The sequence below is a fragment of the Apostichopus japonicus genome, chromosome 4 (genome assembly GCF_037975245.1).
Source record: "Apostichopus japonicus isolate 1M-3 chromosome 4, ASM3797524v1, whole genome shotgun sequence".
Classification (NCBI taxonomy): domain Eukaryota; kingdom Metazoa; phylum Echinodermata; class Holothuroidea; order Aspidochirotida; family Stichopodidae; genus Apostichopus; species Apostichopus japonicus.
This window is the reverse complement of record NC_092564.1, coordinates 16,907,956-16,931,190: the sequence shown is the minus strand read 5'-3', so window position 1 is coordinate 16,931,190 and position 23,235 is coordinate 16,907,956. Positions and strand designations below refer to the sequence as shown.

The following is a 23,235-nucleotide window of genomic DNA, read 5'->3' as shown; positions in this document are numbered from 1 at the left end:
AGGCCTGTATGCATCTTCATTTCAAGTTGACTCTATTGTTATTTCTTGTTATAGTTGTTGTTGTTCGTTTGTGTGATTTTTTTCGGTATATATTGACAATCATTGGATGCAAAGTTTCTCTTCCAAATTCATATACTCACGAAATGCTGTAGAAACTTCTGAGTGTTGTTTTCGTTATGTTCAACTTTTGTGTTTGTTTTATTTTTCACTACTACAACTACTACTACTACTACTATGCCTACATCTATACCTTGAAATATCACATGTTCATTAAGACGGTGGTTTTGTATGAAATGAGATATAGACCTTAGTTCAATCAGACATAACAGTCATGAACATCTATAATTTTTTTATTTTCCAATTAATTAACTTTCACTGTTGTGTGCAATGGAAATATATAACTTATTTGTTTGGTACTTAGCAATCGCTGACTGAAAGGATTAGAGGGGAGGGAGGGTAGAAAGGAATGTGGAGCGAATGCGTTGGGAATGATATCACCCTTACACAATATTCTCACCTTTTTGATGACATGAAACTTCCTATCAAGAAAATGTGTAGACGAAAACGTCTCCTCCGTTATCTTAATTTACTTATTTTTATTCCTTTGCAGTTGGAGAAATAGAAGGTCTATCTCAAGAAAAGACAGTGAGTAAATTCCCTACTGTTATAGATATATATATATATATAAATTAATATATATATATATATATATATATATATGTATATATATATATATATATATATATATATATATATATATATTAATATATAAACATATATATATATATACATATATATATATATATATATATATATATATATATGTGAGTGTGTATATTTGTGTGCGTGTGTGCGCGCGAGTATGTGTGGATGTGCGATTGTCTACATTTATTTTTTAAATGTATTTGAGGGGGTAAGTTTCTTCGCTAACCTTGTTCTGTCTTTGACACAGATGGAAAAAATTTACACACGAAGATTTATCTCGGTAAATCCCCCAAAACTGGTGTATCCGATACTGATGGAAGAATGTCGCTGCAGACACGTGACTATGCTACCTTGAATTTTCCAGAGGACCAGAGGGTTTCATCTAGGCATCCCGATTCGTTTTACCAACTGTTAGAATCAGACACAGACAGGTTGCCAATGGTTGCAGTGAATAATTCTCACCATAACGAGATGAGTAGAGATGAAGAGTATGATAAACTCGTGAGACAAGGCGATCCATCGTTGATAAATAACGTTAACAAGCAGACAGATTTAGACTATCAGGCAACCAGGCCTAAACACAATAACGGATACGACCATGTTGAACGAATCTTTCCCTCACAGGCAATAGAGATCAGCGATCATGAATATTCAGTGGCGACAAATCCTACACCGACGACTGACCAGTCATACGATCATTTAGACCGTCAGGTCACTGCTCGTAGTACTAAAGATGACATGGTAGTAAGCTCATCTACATATGACGTACTAGAAAGTGTAAACGACGATCGAACCAAACAAGACATTCAAAGCCTGAACAAAAGTCAAATTAATGACCCTCATCAGTACGAAACAACACTGATTAAGCAGATCGGAAACGTAAATGGTTGAAGGGGTATGGGAGTAGGGTAGGGGGAAGTCAGGTAGTGAGGAATCAAGTGGACCAAGTTGATCAAAAGTAACTTGGTTTGTGACCCTTCACAATGCTCATGTGCATAACTGGGCATAACATTGTCACACATCATGCAGGTCTAATGCAAGAACCTCAGGGTGATGCCGTCCGAGGAGGCGATGGCACATTTTAAATGTGATCTTTTGTTTTCAGAAATTAAGTAAAACAACTTTTAGTTAAAAATGCATAATATTGTACTAGTATAATTTCAACATGTGAATTTCACATGTTTAAGAAAAAACAAAACATTCAAATACTGAAATTAGGTTATAAATCACAATACTTTATTGACAAGAAATTTACAAGTGTAAAATTGTCTAAATATATGATTACTCTGTAACATTATTCAACCAACCTCTCGCCTCACCCGCTTGAATCCCATATTCTAGTGGAGTTATCACCGACATGCAATTTGTCACATATGAGGGGACAGGCAGTTTTCATTGAATAACAATATTGTAATATAGTTGAAATTTTACAATGACGTAACCGATTAACTGTGCATGCAATCCCGGCTTAAGTACAGAGTTTGTCAGTGATTTTCTTATTCTACAATATGCCTTCATGTTATGCTGTGTGACTTTTGAACGAATGTGAAATATGTAAATAGATATATAGATATTTAATTAATAAAGCAAAACAATTTCAAAATGTTAAATAAAACACAGTTTCAACATTCTTTGACTTTATTTCAGCGGTTTAGTTTCAGGTATCAATTTCAATGGTAAAAAAGAATGTACGAGCTTATACCCTTCCCCTTCAATTTCCTCTGTCACCTCTGTAATTTCCTTTTTCCCCATTAATTTCTGTCGTTTCATTAATTCCTTTAATTTCCTTTAATTACTTTTTTTAATGCACTGACTGTCTGGTATTTTTCAATAGAAAATGTGTTGAAATGGTTAGCATTGTTATAATTTTATATTTGGAAATGCTTCTCCCACTAACAGACTCCTTTTTTTCAGGTATGCAATCAAAAGCAGTTACTATGAAAAACTTGTGTTTAACCCTAACTTTGAGCCAAAATAAAATTTTTATTTCAGTAAAGCATCCTTTCTGAAGAGCCAAGCAATAAGATGGATCATCATCGGTTCATTGTACAAAGGTTGACTTGCTATAGCAAGTCTTTCCATCACAGTAGAGCGAACACTGTGAAGGGCGAGTAATAAAAACATCTCTGTTATAACAATGGAATATTTCATCGACTCATGTTACAAGGGGGTTTACCTTTTAATATAGTGACTTTAACTTGAGGTAGGAAGAATCCACTTCTTGAATGCTAGAGCAACCTGTGAATTCAAACATGAAATAGTTTAAGGGTGAACACGAGAAACGAACAACATCATTATTAAGTCTAAAAACAAATAACCAATCAACCACTGACTAATCAAGTTTGACATAAAAATGGAAGTTTGGGACAAAACCATGTATTTGTATAACTTGACCTGTACTAGGCCTTTCCTGTACAGTAGGCTAAGCTAGGAATAACTACTATGCAACTATGGTACATTACACTTGGTAAGCTACTATTCAAATGCTGTGCTTAGGCAGTGGTGTAGCCCGGATTTTTTTCAGTGGGGGGGGGGGCGCTGGGATGGCGTCTTGTTACTATCTAAGCGGAGCGCCACCATGGGTTGGCGCGCAGCATACCAAAAATGTTTAGCTAAAAAGGCCTCCTAGATCGTTGGAAATGACACTTCCCAGGCCTTGTAAGCTGCTCTAAAGTTTTCTTAACATCCCTTATTTTGAGATGTCTTGATATGGTCATCAAATAGTTTGGTGAAATAGAAAAAAAAACAGTCTGGTAAGTTACTTTGAAATATCATGACATATCTTTTCTGAGTTTGACACCGGCATTGACATTTTTAGACAAATCTGCAAATTGCTCATAGAAAATAAGGAAAGATTGACTGTGCTTTCAGGCAAGTAACATACTGAAATGACCAAACTATATGTCAAACTGACATCAAAGATTGTGTCTGAAATATTATTAGGGTGATAGACTGATAAGCCGGTGGTTCTCAGCGATAGTATTGTCTCTTATCTTGAAAATTTGTTTTTTAGCGGTTTTAAGAGCAAGCACCAGAAGTGAAATCCCAATTGAAAATGTAACAGAGTGTCGAGGCAATGACGCGAACAATTATGTGATAAACCTGTATGATGTCAGCATTTTTTACCTTTTAACATCTTCTTTGGCATTCCAATACCTGGAAACCACCTTTCTATAAGGGTATAGTATTGCTCACTAGCTTGTTGATCAGTTAATGCGCACTGGTTACATGATCCTGATTGGCTGTTTGTATTAGTATTTATTCAGGCGCATAGCAAGGAATTTGCCAAGGGAGGGGCGAACCTGTAGGCAAATTATCAGAGCCGTAGATTCGGCATTGGAAACTATCTATGCGTAGCGCCGCCATGAGTTGGAGCGAAGCGCACAAGAACATTTTTGTTGAAAATGCCTCTCAGATCGCTGGAAATGGCACTTCCCAGGCCTTGCAAGTTGCATCTAAGCATTTTCTATTTTGAAATTACTAGCGATATCATATTTTTTCGACACCCAAAATCCCAGTGGGAGGGCGACTAGGGTAGGGATGCACCGGATATCCAGTCCGGCCGGACTATCCGGCCGGATAGTGAGCAATTATCCGGTTCTGGCCGGATATTTTTCAAAATCTGGCCTGAATTATTCCTTAAAAAGGTGTTGGTATTAACTTAAATCAATGTAAACTATTTCCAAAAAATAATAAAAACATTCAAAGTAAGGAAAAATTAGGTTTAACATGTTTAGTTTAATTTTCTCAATGGTCTGACCCACTAAATGGGGTCTTAATTTCACCTTCTTTATAATATGCGTATACCTCACCTAACATTTGCTCCTTGTTTCATACTTCTACTTCTTATTAATGAGTTTCTTTTGAGTAATGAAAAAATCCGGTCCGGCCGGATTTTATCCGGCCGGATTTCATGTACTATCCGGCAAAATCCGGTTCCGGCCGGATCCAAAAATTTGGATCCGGTGCATCCCTAGACTCGGGGGCGACAAGCTTTCATGGGGGTGGCTGTTGCCCTCCAACGCCCCTCGGTGGCTACGCCACTGTGCTTAGACTTTTTGTTGACTATACTGTTGAAAACTTAAATCGACTATCACAATGAAACATATGGGTCAAGAATCATATATTTGTTTAAAAATATATATACTCATCGCTGTTATAAATACCTTTACAAAGGGTAGTTTCTATTAGCGTACACAGTGTTAAGATATCAACATTATACAAATACCGCACATTGTCTGAAATCGGTGTTAAATACCTTTACAAAGGGTAGTTTCTATTAGCGTACACAGTGTTAAGATATCAACATTATACATAACCGCACATTTTCTGAAACGGTTGTAAAATAGCTTTACAAAGGGTAGTTTCTATTAGCGTACACAGTGTTAAGATATCAACATTATACTTTACCACACATTGTCACAACCGTTGTAAATTCGTCTTCTAAGATTTTCAGTACGTTTCGCACACCTTCTAGTCTCTACAAAGTAAACCATAGATAATTTAGCAAAAATTAATCCAAAGGGCAATTACATGTAAATAAATGGGATAGGGTGAAGGTAGGGGAAATAAAATATACATGTGAGAAAGAACAAAGATGATACCAACATGGTGCCTGGTTCAACTTATTATCAAATTAATCTGCAGATGGCCTGGAAGAAAAATCTGTTCAACCCAGCCATCAACCGTTCAAATTTTGTGATTGTTGTGACATTTTGCAAATGTACCCAAGAAAACATAACAACACATTATTTAATGTCAACAACACGAATGTAAATATTTCATTCAATAATGATGCAACTTTTGGTTTATTATCAGACCTCATCGGTCTACATATATATGACAATGAAAAACATCAGCTCTTTATATGGCCGGGACTAGCACCTGGTAACGGTAAAGCTATCGAATGCATACAAACTATAGACTACACAACTATAAAAGGACTATTGCAGCGGTTGAAGTTGAAGTTGATTGCTTTTTTTAAGAAAATAGTTGGAATTTTTCTGTACGGTTGTACTGTTGATGAAATTTTACAGACAGTAAACATTGGCAGCTAAAGAAGAATATCAAACTGTATCACACTTCAACAAGAAGATTATGAAAGGAAAGTAAAGGTTTCTAAGGACATCTGTAATAAGTAGAACTACTGCTACACCGCCGGTTGTCAAGGAGGGTTTACCCAGTCAAAACATGTAACAACCAATCAACCGTATCTCGGGTTAGGGACAACATATTGTGATGTTGGTTTTAGGTAATAGTTTGGAATCTACTTCATTGGTTTCTCAACCGTGGATTGGGTATAAACAGTATAAGATATGGGTGCTTTTATTGCCCATTTTAAACTAATGTAATAAATAACTATACCTCAGCAGGGAAAAAAAGAGAAATTTATTTATGTCTGCCTTGAAAACTGCCAAACTAGTCGCCAGACCGAGATGGCTTCAACTTCATTAATTGATGTTGCTACAAAATCACATCACGATATTAAAGGGCTTCAATCAAAACCTTGATATGACTTATGACTCTATTTCTAAACTACTTACATTTACAGCTAGGCCCCACAGGATCGGTCTTGCGATGAAAACAGCTCTAGCCCCTAGAGCAATAGCCTTGAAAACATCACTCCCGGACCTGACTTCTCCGTCCAAGTAAACCTCTATGTTGGTGCCCTTGACCGCTTCAATGACATCTGGTAAAGCTGCCAGCTGGTGATATGAAATAACTCAAATAAGTTATGAAGTTATGAAATTAATGTATAAGCACTACTACATGAAGCTCTGAAAATACTCCACTCGTGCTCTTCCAAAAGTCCAACTCCCACCCTCTCACAGCCCCAAATCCACTCCCAACCCTGAGGCATCACAAGAAACCTTTTTTTGTTGTACAGAATGAGGAGTGAGCGGGTAAGAGTTTCTTAGACATACAGTATTACAGGAATGTGTGAATTAGAAAATAAAATAGTTATAAAAGTAATATTTAAAAGCTTTTTATGCTGGGAGAAGCATTTTTAAGAATATAACCGTATGTGATGATTGGTTGAGCCTGAATGGAACAAGAGTGACCTGTTCAAAAAGAAAGCGAACTTTCTTCGTCGGGAAGATATCTTTCTCTTTGTTCAGACAGTTTGAAATGATCCAAACAGAGCTGTAAGTTTCTCAATTGTGTGACAACAAAAGATAAGTTGTTAACTACATAAGTATCCTATTTGACCAGTGGTTCAGCCTACGGGCAATTGATGTTCAACTGACTGGTAGGTGTAATGAAATGAAAGATCCCCCCGTCATGATCTGTGAGTGTCTTAATGTCAAAGGTGAAGAGCGCCATCGTGTCCTGCTAGCCGATAGACCTACACGAGAGAACCCAATAAAGATTACTGTTTTTGATTTCAAGTAGGTAACTTGCTCTCTTCGTGTTCTTATTAAATTAGCAAGATTACTCAGATTGAACGCATAACATTTAACAGTTGAGATACAAAAGACTATCCGTCGACTGTCAACTCACGGGAGGTGGGGCTCCAACAAGTTGACGTCCACCATGTGAAGAAACCAGAATGCCATCAACGCCAGCCTTTACAGCAAGTTTGGCTGCCTTGGCTGAAAAAAAAGAAGAAAAAATGAAATGGTCACAAATACGCATACATGAATACATAAATGTACAGCATTTCATATATAAACTGTAAACTAAACTCTCTTCCCACAAAGACCCAAATCACTGTTTTTGCTCAAGTAGCAAGTGAATCTTTTTCACAAATTATATAAACTATTTCCAATCTACGGAAAGCAAAACTCGATTAAGTACGGACATATAACTTTGACTGACACCAGAACAGGGAGGTTACTTTAACAAAATCTGCAAGTTCATATACTTTACCTACGAGTCTACAACCCAACCTCAGCTAGTAATTGGTAAACAAAGATATATCTCAAAAATGAAGAGACAGAAGAAGATATGTTCCAACCTGTCAGTATTCCTTTAAGTACAATGGGTAATTTGGTCTGAGTTTTCAACCATGCAAGATCTTCCCAGGTGGAAACACAGAAAATCTCTTTATAGCCTAGTCCACTAAATGGTGTCCATAGTTCAGTTTCACCATACGGTCTTTTTTCCCTGGGTTTCCCGTCAAGAAATGCCAAATTTGGAGAACTGAAAACAGCAGAAAATATAGAGGAACTGACGCACTTTCATCAATGAGAAAACCGTTTAAAAGAAAGTATTTTAAATGAACGAAAACATTCACAAAGCTTCACATGACAACTCTGTAGATGTTATCAAATAGGTTATAAACCATGAAGCTGCAAGTCAGACCAATACATGTGTTTCATATTCTACAAGCACTGTGCATATTATAAATTGTTGATTAGTGTGTTTCTCTTATCTTGGAATGAGGTGCATCCGCAATCAATGGCAACCACTTAGGGTGTTTGAGGGATTACTGTATTGCATTTCTAGCTAATCAAGCATATTATGAGTGTTTCTCTTATCTTAGAGCCATATTTCAACCTCCGTTACAACCACTTGAATGTTTGAGGATATACCTTTCTACATTTCTAACTAATCAAGCATATTATGAGTGTTTCTCTCATCTTAGAGCCAGTATTTCCACACTCGGTAGCCACCACTTTGGTGGTGAGGGTGTACTTCTCTTGTAGGTGGAAAAATTTTGTGTCTTATCTCTGAGCAATTGACTAGAGGCGAAGTTGTATTATGTGATATAATATCTTTATTACTTACCTGTCTTCAGTCACATGTTCTGGAAGGTAATCCGGGACATCGTCAACCGATACAAAGTTGGAACCAAAGTCAATCGGTGAGTCAACTGTCACAACTAATGCTTTGAAGCCATACTTCTCTGCATGTCTTACTAGGTGCAGTGTGTTCCTCTTATCTCGGAACAGGTACGTCTGGGCCCAGTAGATTCCATTTGGGGGTAGCTTACTTCCAAACTTTTCAATGTTCATTTTGCTTACTGACGAATACACCATGAGAGTACCACGTTCTGCCACAACTATATATGTAATGGAAATGGGGAAAAGACACCATTAGTTACTCAGGGTGTTTTGATAGAGTAAGTACTGTAGGATAATGGGTAAATATTAATATGAAAACACAGAATTACTCATTACTCATTCGACATTACTGGGATACAATCAGAATGTAAATAAATTTCTCCTTTTATATCTAATTTAATCTGTCAGCCAGTAAGTCAAAAACCATTTCTAGGTGTCCACAATGCAATAACTTTTTGTAAGATTACCAGTATTCAGTAATAGAAGATTAAGTTTCTTATAGAAGATTAAGAAGATTCTAATAGAAGATTAAGAAGATAGAAGATTAAGATTAAAGAAATTCTCAATGATGCAGCAGTATATATATATACCAGATAAATTGGTCACCAAGCAGAATGCTAGCCAGTAGTCATCAACTATAATGTAAAAATATTGTTTTGTCACTGTCTTCAAGACCGCAAAGGTGGGATTGCAAGCTACAGAGTAACCACTCCTGTTTTTCTTTGCCAATCTTTGCCAATCTTTGTTGAACTGGTTGAATAGTGAACTAAACCTCTGTTGTTGAAATAGGCCTACTTAAACGAGTGACCAAAATCAGAAAATGAAAACAGCAGGAGTGGTTTATAGCTTTGTTGCATCACCCATTTTCCTTTTTAAACCATAAAACAGCTCACTGATACATCACTCAAAACTGTGCAACTACTGTATGTTTATAGCTTTGCAATGAACATATAATTAATGCAGAAAGCCACCATTTTTACATTACAGAATGCACAAAAAAAACTGAAATGAGCCCAAACTCTTGTCTTCCACATCAGTTCACACGGTGATAAAAAAAAGTAACTTTTGGAATCCTCTCCATCTCTTCTCCGTGGGCGTGTTGCCGCGGAAGTTGCGATCGAACGGGAAAAAGTACCTCAAAATACTTAGGCAGTGGCACATATAGAGATATAAAATTAACACACGTCACCTTTTGCCACGAGAGCATCTCCGTCTGGGGAATCTATAAACGTCGGGGCACTTGTGGGCGATATGCAAATGGGCATTCTGATCGGTTGTCCCAGGACTGTCGTCCATGTGCTTGGGACTGCCACTCGTGCTGTCAGCACATTTGGCTGAAGCCAATACCTAACAGTCGAATGTACAGAAAATGACCACCTCAGTTATTGTATGTTAATGTTTGTATGTATATAAGAAAGCTGATAAGTATGTGCAACAGTAATGTACCATGGGTAGAATTGTAAATAGTATTTTAAAGCAATTGCTTGAATCTCGCAGATTGAAGCTTTATAAGTATATATACAACAGATCAACTACATCTTCATGAATATAAAATGGTCGAACATAGCTTTTTGTGTTTGGTCACCATTGAGTACGATAAAATGAATAATCATTCAATTTGATTCTAGCACTTCATTTTCATACAGAAAAACTTGAAAACTTTTTAAAATCTTTCTGTATCATTAGAAATGATACATGAAAACTTGCCTTTATAGTTCCATGCCATAAATGAACTGTATGAAATGCTTGTTGAAATTTAAACAAGGTTGACCATTATATGAACTTCTAGCATGTATGTATGTATGTACAGTATGTATATATATTAGATCCTCCTGCAAGCAGGAACTCGCGAAGAAGCCATCATTGGCTTATCAAAGCCGCAAGCTGACCGAAGTCAGTCTCTAACATTCATATTTAACGTCCATGATTATGAATTGTTAATTGTCAACAACTCTGTAACTGGACGACATACATTAATCTGGGAGTGACTCGAACCGGGGACCTTATGATTGAAAGGCACTGGTGTTAACCACTGAGCTAACACTCCTGTGGGAGCAATACTGATGACCTGCAAATGTCCCACAATCTCTCGGAATCACCCCTCAGGCCAGCTCAGCCCACTTGTACCTCTTCTACCAACTGGACCTAATTTCAGCCAAACCCACCTACTTTCACTATGAATTTCATATTTGCTCATGGAGCAGATTGATAACTTTAGTCTAAAATGAAATCGGGTCCTCCAGTAGTCCAAATTAATAAATTTATCTGTATCTCTTTAGTCATCAGTTTTGGAGTCATTGAATGAATTTACCTCAAGAAGTTTTTGAAATCAAATATATTAAGCAAATAATTAGTACAGAGCTTCACAGTGCAAATTATGCAGTAGGTAGTTAGCCTTCACATTGTGCAATCATGGCTATACATGTATCAACAGTTACAATTAACTTACAAGCATACTAGTATTACTACCATTTCTATAAATTGTACTTTAAACGAGCACCGTAGGCTAGCAGTATACGCTATATATTTAAGTAAAATTTTGAGGTTAGAGTACTGTAAAAATGCATTCCTCATAAATATATTTCTAGTCAATATCTATAGTAAAGACTCACTTTTGAAAAGCTGCTCGCATCTCACTTCTTGTCTTCTCGTCCCCAGCTGAAATATAGTTCCATAACCACCTTTTTTCATGACATATTTTCCTTTTAGCAACCATTTCAAAGTCATTCAAAGTCTTCACACTTTCTTCAGCCATTTCTAGACAGTTTCTGTTATTAATGAAATAATTACCACTAGTTACAATCGTCCAATGGCGAATAAAAGGTCATTTACAACTTGGCATCTTCCAAATTTATGAACTTGTAGAACCGCTGATCATATTGAATATAGGGCATCTCTATCACACGGGTCAATGGAACCAGGCTTAGTTTGCTCAATTCTCTTTAGAGCCCCATTCAATTCAAAACACACCATTAACAAAGAACTTGCAAGCAACTGAGAGTTAACATTTACAGATGGGGGCACGCGGTTTGGGGCGAGTCTTCAATGCCTATTAAACTCGCGAATTTACCGTAAACTACCATAGGACACCAGTGTTGTACAGTAGTCGTAGTGGATACCGTGCAGCAATGGTTAGGGCAGCCTTGTACTAGGGTCAGAGTCTAACTGCTACTTAGAATCTAGATCTCTAGAAAAAAATACAAACACATAAAAAAATAGAAGTGGCATACCCAAATAAACTAAGGTCTTTGCATGCAGCAAAACCAAACAACTTTATCATGCCAGTGACTATTCATTCTTACCTCTCCAGTCAGCTATCGCATTCATTCCAAAATAAATGGCACTTAGGCCTAACTCGGACCATGGAGTGTTTTGACCTCCATGCTCAGAGGTCGATGCGCGAACGCTGATGGAGAAACCGTATACCTGGGGAGTTGCACAACAGTAAGAAAGTTTCGCATGACTGCTAGTGCGCATGCACGATCATCAGGGTATACAAGTTCCGCCTACCCTACCCCTCTTTCTCCATTCTTCCCTCCCCTTCCTTTCTCTCCCATTCGACACAATGGACCCAGTCTTATGAAAAACATAAAAAGTGCCCTGCTTCTTCAATTATAATTAAGTGTGCTTTTTGCGTTAATAGAAAGGACAGGTTTACAAGTAAAGTAATTACAAAGTACCAAAATTTCCTTTTGTTTAAAATGAATTAGGCTATACAAAGTACCTTTTTGTTGAAAATCATTCAAATTAATAGTCTTAATCATATCCTGACATGAACGCAACATATAATAGCTTGATTTTCGAGAACATTCGGCTTCAAACTTTCAAACGGTACGCAACATACAGTATGTCTTTGAATTTACGGGGGTAGGAATGGGGTAGTGTACGAATTTGGTAATCACAACTCTGTGCTAACTTGTACTGAACTCACGATAGGCCAATATACATTGATAGTATTGTCCGGTGTTTTCTGTAACCCTTAGCGTTAACACTTCTATTGTCTTTTTTGACCAACATTTTCCGATTAATTTTCTCTCGGGACTGAGCTGCTTGTTTCAAATTTCATATTGTTTTGAGCTCCAGAATTCGAAGCGACTCTCAAGTTTCGAAAACTTGACGTGTTGGTGAAAGTATATCACAATTTATCATCAAGATTTTTAAATTGTGTTAGCAAATAAAATAAGTCGTAGTAAAGTCCCCCCCCAGCTTCGCCCCTCCCCTTGTATTAATGGACAATGGCCGAAACTTGTTGGTCTAAATGATGGCACACCGTTGGATATACTCCCCCCCACCCCGTCCCTCCCCCTGCATGGATAAACTAAATAAAACAAAAGTAAGGAAAAGCTAAAAATGCTCATACAGAAACAAATCAGTAGTATTTTTTCTCTCTCTTTTTGCGATTATAGCATATGAGGACTAAAATTTTGCCCAAATTCATTCTTTCAAATTTACTAAAAATGTTCATAATGTATAGGCTACCAAAAGACTAAGAGTTTTTTCTCGTTGTTTTGCTCTCATTCGGATCCTTATATTCTATCATGTCGAATAAACTGAGGCCTTCAACAAGTCTTTAATAGTATCAAAGTGTTACATGGATTATTTTTTCTCATTAATTCTCTTTTTCATTTTGTCGAGTTGGTCTTTAATTGTTAGGTTTTGGTATCGAATTAGCATTGCACGCACTGACAAAAAGGACGCCGGGCTCGATGTACCATAATATCAATAAGAACAACCTGATAAGCTCCTTAAGGCCGTTTCGATAGTTACTGTAGCGTACCGTGCCTCCAAGGTCCTATTCTAAAGATTTTATGGTGGCTGAAGTTGATTTGTCAGCAAAATTTCTGAACCATGCACATCTTCATATATGCATTTTGAATTTTTTTCTTTCCTGAATTTTGTAATATTTTGTAAACGCTTTCGGCAACAGTAGAACAGTGGTGGCATCAGGGCACTCCAACCAATGGCGTCACCCCCCCCCCTCCCCCAACGCACACATTTTTCAGGGACTACAATAAAAAATACTGCATGCAAGATTTAAGTTGTAGCCTACTACACAAATGTAATTCAAATTTTTTAAATGGTGTAAAGTACCATTTTGCATTTCACTTCCCCTATCCGAAACAAAGGGAGCAATTCCAATTCGAGACAGAAGGTATACGTAGAGGAGGGAGCACACCAGTGTACGCCGAAAATACTTTACCCCACAAAATTGAAGGGAACCCCCCACCCCCCCCCCCCACTGGCAGGCAGAATATTACAAAACAATTATATGGTACGCACAGAATATAAACGCATAGCATCTTTGTGCAGTACAACAATACAGTCAAAAAAAATTTAACATTGTTTCTCAAGTGGCAAAATACAGCACCTTTTTTTTTTCTATATCTAGCATGCACGCACCATCAAATACTTAAACGGGAGGGACACCTTCCACATAACGATGAAGGTCACCTTGAGCGAGGTTCATTCCCGCCCACTTTGCGCATGCACGCCACTGAAATATCGATAATGCCCCGGGTATAAATGAAAATTAATCAGTTTTAATACATACAAAATACACGAGTGGTTTTAGAACAATGTTGAAATTACTTTTGTATAATTACATCCCTAATCCGAAAATTCAATGTTGCTCATCCAGTAAAGTATTCTTATGTAAGTGACTTCGCCATGATACATTTCTAAAGCAATTGTGAAAAGGCCGTTTCGAGGTCAATCTAAAGCAAATGCCAAAGCCAAGGCGGAGACGCACAGTTGAAACTTCCACACTATCTTTTTGAAAAAGCAAAAAAGTGTTACTGTATCTTTATTCATGAATTTATTACGGTTCCCCTTTTCATCACATTTTCAAATGAGCTGAATTCCTTACCGACTTTATCTTCATTTGTTTTTAAACTAAAAATATCCTTTTGCCTAAGATTCAAAGTGTGTCACATGCAAGCTTCAAACCTTATCCGTCCATGCATGGTCAGAAATCAATCCTTTCAGTATTTTTTTCTTACAAACATAGTTAAGCTTGTTTGAGTTTCATTTGGCCATTTTGGTTTCCCGAAAGTCGGCAAAGACTAAAACGATTAGATTCGTTCAACACGGCAGCATACAAAAACAATGTACTCAAACCCAAAGTGAATTAATCAGGTCTCACATCCGGTATCTATGGATGCTAAGTTCATCAATATCGCCCTCACTTCCTTTCCCGGGATGGGGGGGGGGAGAGCGGGGGTTCATACTGTACGGCAGGTTTGATTTACAAGGTAATGTCGTGTTTGTTGTACGCTTTTCCATTGAGTTCCTCTCTTGACCTGGTACGCTTCAGTCCACTGGAAATATTGCAAAGTCATGCTAATAACTGCACCGTCATTGGGATAAAATCAAGTTATCTATAATATTAACATGTTATGCATGTGTGCAGGACTACGGAGCTTTTAAAGAGACAACGAGATATGAATATGTTTGGTGAATTACCTAAGTATCTAAACATACGTGCATTAAAATATTAAGATTAGAGATGTTAATATCTCAGTATCATTACATTGAGATGTTGAAATATTGAAATACAAATATCTCAATATCTGAACATTCAGACATTGAAATATTAAGTTTAATACATGCACATCAAAATATTGAATTATAACCAGATCTTAATATGCTAATATCTTTACATTATATATTGACATATTTAGGTACGATATGTTAATATCTCATTATCTGAACATAAAGATATTGACATATTATAATATCAGATCTTAATATGCTAATATCTGTACATAGAGATATTGATATCTGAATGTAAAGATATTGGGGTATTAAGATCTCGTACATTGATAATTCAATATCTTAATGTTCAGCTCATATTGATATATAAAGATATCGTATCCGACTTCAATATTTTAATGTACAGACATTAGGATATGAAGATCTTGTACCTCACTGTTGCAACTTCTCAACTTATAGATACTGATATATTACCATCTCGTATCTTAATATTGTAATATTACACATATAAAGGTACTAAGATAATTCACCTAAACTATATTAATATCTTGTTCGCACTTTAAAAGCTCCGTACCGTAGCAGACGACACAAGGTACACCTATATAACTAATAACTTAGTTCGATCGACATTCCCATTGAAAAGCAATTGCTGCTCAGTTAGGCCAAAGTAAGATCTACTTTAGTATTCGTAGGAGATCATCATAAACCAATCCAATTTTCCGAACTTCAGAATGGCGCCTGGTCCAAAACATTTAACAACTGGTAAGATTATTTAGGCCTAATAATAATACAGTAGCTTAGTCAGCCTTCACCGAGTAAGCCTAGCGTAGAAGGATTTAGTTATGGCTCTACTGCTAGCCTAGTACAAGCCTAATGCTATACACTACCATACTAGGCCAGGCTATGACAAATAGTTTGCGATACATACAGGATAGCCTATTGGATTGATGTAGCGAAACATTATGTAAACTTGATGCACATCAGAAACATTTCATCATATTTTCTGTAACTTCTGATTTTCTTTTTTAAGTTTCCAAAAATATCCCCTAAAGTAAAAGGTAAATTTCTTTTTATTGGACTCTTTTGCTGATGTTGTTGATCTTAATACAATTATAGTTCAAAGTGGCTATTGTTACGACTAGTCGTAAGGATTATTTCCGACTACGCATGCGCAGTTGCTATTTTATGACCAAAGGAGTACTATTTTTACAATGAGGAGTAACAATAATTTCCGGTTAGGGTTAGAGTTAGGGTTAGGATTGAGGTTTAGGGTTATGTTTAGGGTTAGGGTTACCCCTACTACATGCGCAGTTGCTTTATTTACTTTACTGCGCTTGAATTCGCCTTTGTCGTAAGAATAGTTTATAAATAATTGTTACGACTAGTCGTAAGAATAGCCACGGCCATTATAGTTACATGTCAAGTCCTACAGTATATATAGGTGTTAGTACATTTTGGAAGTTCTTCAAAACCTTGAAGTATACTAGAAGCCATTTGTTTTACAGCTTACCAGTAGCAAAAACCACCAAGTTTCTCTCCTTTCTCTCAGGTGATGCACTTCCACCCCTTCAGCCTGGCATTCTTCGTGTCTATAGCATGAAGTTTTGCCCATTTGCTGACAGAGCAAGGCTTATGCTGCATGCGAAAGGCATTGAGTAAGTACTAGGCTACTAAAATCTATTAAAACTGAAAGTGTTTCAAAATGTCTGTACTGTGCAGGTACAATTTAATGCTAATTAGTTCAACAGTCTAGGAAATAGTTTATCTGCTAAAAATGTCCAATTTGCAACACAATCTGCAAAGATGTTGTTCCCAGAACCTTATTCTTCTCAATATTTTATAATTTAAAAATTGTGTGGCACTGAAAACATTCTGTGCAAAACATAAGCATGTTGATATTCCCTTCCCTGTTCTTTATGGTAGAATCTTACTCTTTGTTGAATGTTGTAACTGAAGTCCTAACATGAGCTACATTATCAGCTCCTTTATTCTTTTCTTAAGTTTCAGAGGCTTTTTTTCAAGTTCCGTAGGTCTCTTGTACTGTCACTTTCATATAATTAGTCATACATGCCTTGAAATTCAGGCTATTAACTAGCTTTTAGTCAGTGCATTTCACTGTTTACCAGTAGAAAAAAATGCGCTGACATTTTTCCAAAAGGAGACAACATATTAAGAACATAAACAAATGATAAGTCACATACAGTAACAGCATCAGGCAGACTATGGTAGCTAAAATAACCCATGTTTTACTGAGTTTTATCAGCAAATGTAAATTAGGCTGCCTCTCCCATACCCTGTTCAGTTAATAATGTGTGCTGTAATTTAAGACAATGCCAATGGGAAGTTGATTTTTAACAGTAAATTTTTCAAGCACATGTTATTTAGCAAGCCAGTGGTTAAACTTGAGACATTCTATGCCTGTCACACTTAAGTGAATCTAAAGTCAAAGATCAACCTTCACAATGTAACACTATCAGCAGGATTAGATGGTTGCTGCAACCATTTGTCAAACTATTGGCATGCATATATATAGCGTCAGGAATTTGTTGTGTTCTGTAGATCACAGATCTTCTCTCTCCTCTCTTCCAGGCACGAAGTTGTTAACGTAAACACCTGGAAGAAGCCAGAGTGGTTTGTGGAAAAGAATCCCAAACAACTAGTACCAGTCTTAGAGAAAGACGGCAAAATCGTCTATGAATCCATAATTACCGCACAGTATCTGGAGGACATTTACCCCGACAAGAACCCACTCATTCCTAAAGATCCATACCAGAGAGCCAGAGATGCAATAATTCTTGACCACTGTGGAGGCAAGGTGAGATATTTGCATTAATTTGTTCCGTCAGATATCATTGACTAGCAGACATTGAAAAGTCTGCTGAATGGAGCTCGGGAAGTGTTTGGTGTATAGATCTAGGAAGACAAATCAAAATATTAAAGCTTGAGCCAATCTCATTTCGAAGCCATGACAAAATTTGAAAACATTTCAAAAGTAGCAAATTATGGCTAGACGTAGCATGTGTCCACTTAACAGTAAATATACTAATGATTTCTAATAATCATGGTAATGATTGATGGTGATGTTAATGATATTGGTAGTCCACTACACTGTTTTATGTAATGCTAGTGTTTTCCTGACAATTGGAGAGAAGAGAACTATTGAGATGCAGCCTGTTCATTGGTATCGTGCAGCAAGTACAAACATTTCAGAAAAAGGCAGTTGTACCTAGAAAAATAGTTGCTGTCATGCTTAGTAGACACAGTAATTTTCGTAGACTCCATTTAGGTCAGTGATGCATGCGATTGTGAACCCTTTTTCTGGGCCTTATCAAATTATTTCAGTTAAGTAAACAAATGAGTCTTTTTCAAAGAGTTTAAGTATTGGGTACAAGGTACAACAATGCAAACGCTATCCAAACATTGTTATGCCATTGACATATGAAACATTGAATTAAGTCGGTTTTTCTATCAGCTTGGGAAAAGAATTTAAAACATTAATCGTAGTTTTGTTTGTAAATACCTAAAAATACAGTACATACTGGGAAAACTATGGTTTGATTTATATGCCAACTGTAAAACTTCACCTTTATCTTTTTATTGGTCATTTTGGTAAAGAACCGACATGGTACCATATAAATCATTCCCAGTTGAAATAGAAAATTTCATCCTGCATGAAATCAAATGACATTACTTCTGTGTAGTGTTTGAGGTTTAAAAGTAGAAACACAATGCAATATGGCCTCTCCACCTCTCTCTCTCTCTCTCTCTCTAACTTTCTAGTTAGTTCCTTCGTTCTATGGTGCCAAAGGTGGACAAAATCAGGAGAAAGTCAAAGACCTCAGGGATAGCCTGCAGCATCTCAACGACGACTTGAAGAAGAGAGGGACGGCTTTCTTTTTCGGTGAGAAATCATTTTTGATGAACCAAGTATTGCCACGGAAAGTTATAATTTAAGCACTAACTAAAAATAAATATGGAGAAGATTTGGGGTATGGTAAGCAACAGAGCAATGGATGTGGTTTTCTATTTTTAAGGATAGCTTCCTTTCCTTACCTAGACTAGATATCACACAGAGCAAAGTTTCAACAGTTAATCCTAGAAGACCAAATTTCTGTTGGACAACTAAAATCGGCTTTAGTGGTTTCTTCAGTGTGGGACTGGTTCCAAATTCAAATTCAGATTGTTACTGAATACTGTGCCCCCGAATACAGTAGGTATTGTATTGGTATTCACCTCTGTCATTTTGGAGATTCTTAAGTAAAACAAAAATAGTTTGTAGGCTTATGATCTGCCAAAAAGGGATCGTTTTACTGGACCAAAAGCTGGTGTCTGATTTACAAAAACTACACTTCTCTTTTACAGTGTACATATCAGTCATTGTTTGTTGTCACTACATTTTCCTGGACAAGCAAATATAAACTGTTTGAAAAACCAACACTAAGACCTAATGGTCCAAGGGACAATCCGTAAAAATTGGCCCTGTTTCACTGGAATTGCTGAGTATATCCCCACTGCCTATTCCTAGACTAGATATCACTGGAATTGCTGAGTCTATTCCCACTGCCTCTGCCTAGACTAGATATCACTGAAATTGCTGAGTATATCCCCACTGCCCTTACCTAGATTAGATATCACTGGAATTAACAATTCTATTTATTAGTATTTTAACACTTGCATCCCAAGGCCACAACTTCTTCCGAAAACAGTGCCAAGGAACAATATGCGACCGTATTGTTGGACAGAAAGATTGGTTGTAAAGCTTACACAGTATCTGTTCGGTAACATTTGCCCAAAGGCAATCACAATCACCCTTGGCCGTATCTATGGCACTGTAAGGACCAAAATGGCAGCACCCTACCCTCTGCATAAATGCTGAAGACCCCCATTACAGCAAAATGGTGGCAAAATCGATCACATATAATTCCATGCAGCACTGCAGCTCACAAGTTAAACACAGGTTGCAACTAAATATTACTCCACATTCATCCTCTCTCTGTAGGGTCCAAACCAGGTTTCCTGGACTACATGTTGTGGCCTGTCTTTGCCAGACTGAGAGCTTCTGGTTCATTGGGTGTTGGTGAAGGCGTTCCCGTATCCATGGAAACCTTGCACGCATGGTACAATGGCATGCTGAATGATCCCAGCGTGAAGAGCATCCTCCATCCAGACAGTGCCTATCAAGAGTTCAGCAAGCACTACAGGACCGAAAACACATTGTTTGATGAAATAGAGACCCATAATTGAAAATATCGGCGATTACGGCAACAAATAGGTGGGTGAGGAGAGGGGGGAGGGGGGGAAGGGGCTACTGATGAAGTTGTTAAATCTTGTTACAATAATTATTTCAGTATTATATGAGGTCTTATAAGTGTTTTAACTTTCTTAAAAAAATGCGGGTATGTTATTTAATGTGATCAAACAGGTTTGCTAAATTAGTGCGATTAGCCATATCATTACAAGGAAATGAATTAATATATATATTTATATCTACGCAATGAGAATAAGTTGTTAATGCATTTGTTAGATCCATTGAATATTTTATACCATTTAGCAAAATGACCAAATTTCTTCACAAGTGAAACGGTGTGATGTTCACTTTCTTGTATCCAGAACTGATTAACAGAAGAGACCTCAAGACATAAAACTATAAAATTACTATAAAAACAAAAGGATGCACTATTAAGTTTATTCCATTTCTTCACACGGTAACATATTTTTATTCAATTTTGTGTAGCTTATATATTTTATACGATTCAGCAAAATTACCAAATTTCTTCACAAGTGAAAAGGTGTGATGCTCACTTTCTTGTGCACAGAACCAATAAACAGAAGAGATGTCGAGAAATAAAACTCTAAATTACTATGAAAGCCAAAACTACGCACTATTAAGTTTATTCCATTTTTTTCACACGGTAACATAATTTTATTCAATTTTGTGCAGTTTATACTACAGTCCATTGGTCAATTACACTGTATGATGGTATTATAATTTACTTTAAATTTTACGGATCTTTTAAACCCTTTTTTTCCTTTCTTTTTTTAATTGCCTCCACCTCACTGCAATATAATCTTAGATTATTGTCTTATATTATTAGACTGTCAATCACATGGTAACCGTGCTTTAGGTGCCAGCCATGGGCTCATTTAATCAAGTAATTAAAATGGTATGAATAGTATGAATAGCATGTGTGTTGCATTCTAAGTGCAATTATTATTATTATTAATACTGTTTTTTTCATTATTCTTACAACAAATCTTTAAGGGTTTTGTTTCCTGGTTGTCCCTTGGAGAACTAGGTCGAACTGTTTGCTAGTCCCAACATCAAACATGGTTATTCGAACATCAAAGTTGGTCATCCGAGCAAAAAAAGAATAACAAGGAATGATCAATATGTACACTGTTGGATAGATGTGTAGGTTGGTGGATAGAAGACCAATATGTGCAAACATGTGCTCCCCTCTCTGATGTTACCACTACTACAAAGTACATAACTGTTGGGAAGCAAATGTGGAGGTGATGCTGACCATTCGTTGGTTTGAAAAAAAGATAATTGGTTATATCAGGGAATTGCTATAAAACAACTCCCTGGTTATATCCACCAATGAATAATGAATTGATTTATTTGGTGGTTTTGGAGGTGAAACAACAGCCTTTGATTGTACTGCAATGTCTGCCAAGGTTGGTGAAAATGGATATTAAAAGGGATTTAAGACTGCAATGTACCTTTCCATTACTTTTCTCCTTTTTACGTAAAATGCAAATTTGTCAAGTTGACCACTAACATTGAACATTCTTCATCATGAACCTATAAACAGGTGATTTTAAATGATAAAAGAGCATATTGCAAAGTATGCAAAAACATAACTACATTCATGAAACGTGAAAAAGCACTGAAATATGTACCTGCCTTTCATGCCATCCTCTGAACACTAAATAGAAAACATTTATACTTCAGCTTAAATAAAATACTATCATTACCTTGAAATTGTTAAACCAAAAATCAAATATGTGGAAAGAAAATGCTTACTCGTTGTTATGACATTAGAAGCAGATTGATTGTCACCGCGATGAGCAACTTACGTACGGTTTGAGCATCATCTTTATAGGCAGATGATACTCGACACGTGTAGATGGAACGTCGTGTGATAAACATTACTACACCAGCAGACCATCATTACGACAGAAACGCAACTACAAATGTTGTGTCGGGAGGGGGCTAATTTACGTTATGTAGTCCAGAGGAGTGGTCTATAAGGGGAGCCTTGTGCCCCTACGTCTCCTTTCAGAAATTTGGTAAAATGCAGCCTGGGTGCTAAGATGCAAAATGGCAAAATATTTGGTGCAATTTGTGAAACAATGTTATAGAATCTTCGACTGTCGAAAGACATGTACAGTACCAAATGTTAATACCGATCAGGCCTATTGGAGACTCCATAACTTTGCCATATATAATATTAATCAGCAGTTATTTTTACGACGCTTAATTAGGCGACCACAAATGTGGGAGAACCCGCAAGGGCTTATGGATTACAACTTACACGTCGGATGGCTTCCAATTCAACATTTTAACTCAAATTTGGAATCTTTTCAATTTAGAAAGTCATTTCAGATGGGAAAACCGTAGATTGCCCTTTGATGAAAACCCCACCTTACTATGACCCGGCCGGAAATCGAACGCCGAACCTCCTCGTTGCTAAGCCTCATTGCTTCAAATGCCACCGCCTTTATCCACTCGGCCACAGCACCGGTATTACTGTGCAGTGAACAACATTTGTCACCGAGATTCCCACAATTAACAATTAGAAAACAAAATCTGCACCATTGTGTAATTACAGCCGTGTTAGTTTGTGTATAAATGGATATCAATCAATATAGATATATACCCCGGCCTCTTGAGTTGTTGTCCGTTTCTTTACTAGTAGATATATAGCTTAAACTAATTGGATTGTTTTGGTTCAGCAATTATAACCTTGCACGAACTGCCAACGCTTCAAAAGGATCTCTTCGTTACTAAGACGGTCATAACTATTGCTTAATTATATTCTGTAAAGGTTAGTGAATATATTGTTTAAAGAATGGGATTATTGCGCTGTGCGCAGCAGGTTTTTACTATCAGACCGGCATAAATCTTGGTTGGGGGGGGGGGGGGGGATTTGAAAAATTACACACATGATACATAAACTGTAGTTTGGTGTCTCTGCACTTCTTATTGAGCCATTATTAAGGTGCCTGACCGTTCTTGGGTTGAAAT

The 23,235-nt window shown here is 36.9% G+C and overlaps 3 protein-coding genes and 1 long non-coding RNA gene across 8 annotated transcripts in view; 2 read left to right on the top strand and 2 right to left on the bottom strand.

The window, feature by feature from the left end:
* Positions 1–2,372, top strand: part of LOC139966632 (uncharacterized) — a 4,574-nt gene extending 2,202 nt beyond the window's left edge. The window contains exons 4-5 of the mRNA XM_071969873.1: positions 611–645; positions 953–2,372. Of these exons, the coding sequence (XP_071825974.1) occupies positions 611–645; positions 953–1,596 (679 nt within the window). The 3' untranslated portion in view covers positions 1,597–2,372. The remainder of the gene's footprint in view (positions 1–610; positions 646–952) is intronic.
* LOC139966627 (2-Hydroxyacid oxidase 1-like) overlaps positions 1–16,509 on the bottom strand; it is a 24,138-nt gene extending 7,629 nt beyond the window's left edge. The window contains exons 1-9 of one of the 5 annotated variants that reach the window (XM_071969862.1): positions 11,723–11,742; positions 11,105–11,260; positions 9,682–9,839; positions 8,437–8,710; positions 7,664–7,848; positions 7,207–7,298; positions 6,249–6,410; positions 5,116–5,185; positions 2,882–2,943 (exon numbers count right to left, since the gene is read on the bottom strand). In XM_071969862.1, coding sequence (XP_071825963.1) covers positions 2,885–2,943; positions 5,116–5,185; positions 6,249–6,410; positions 7,207–7,298; positions 7,664–7,848; positions 8,437–8,710; positions 9,682–9,839; positions 11,105–11,247 — 1,143 coding nt within the window. In that variant the 5' untranslated portion in view covers positions 11,248–11,260; positions 11,723–11,742 and the 3' untranslated portion in view covers positions 2,882–2,884. Of the gene's footprint in view, positions 1–2,528; positions 2,944–5,115; positions 5,186–6,248; positions 6,411–7,206; positions 7,299–7,663; positions 7,849–8,436; positions 8,711–9,681; positions 9,840–11,104; positions 11,261–11,722; positions 11,743–11,794; positions 11,924–16,494 lie in introns of those variants that run through there. The other 4 variants (XM_071969864.1, XM_071969863.1, XM_071969860.1 and 1 more) reach the window with 4 other exon arrangements.
* On the top strand, positions 15,579–21,706 carry LOC139966633 (glutathione S-transferase omega-1-like). Its single transcript, XM_071969874.1, has 5 exons — positions 15,579–15,746; positions 16,534–16,639; positions 17,574–17,799; positions 18,765–18,885; positions 19,984–21,706. Exons 1-5 carry the CDS (start codon positions 15,716–15,718, stop codon positions 20,226–20,228), a joined length of 729 nt encoding a protein of 242 aa, XP_071825975.1. The 5' UTR covers positions 15,579–15,715; the 3' UTR covers positions 20,229–21,706.
* LOC139966638 (uncharacterized) lies at positions 20,518–23,235 on the bottom strand. Its single transcript, XR_011792717.1, has 2 exons — positions 22,523–23,235; positions 20,518–22,296 (listed from the first exon to the last, which is right to left on the bottom strand). It is a non-coding gene; the product is annotated as an uncharacterized lncRNA (long non-coding RNA).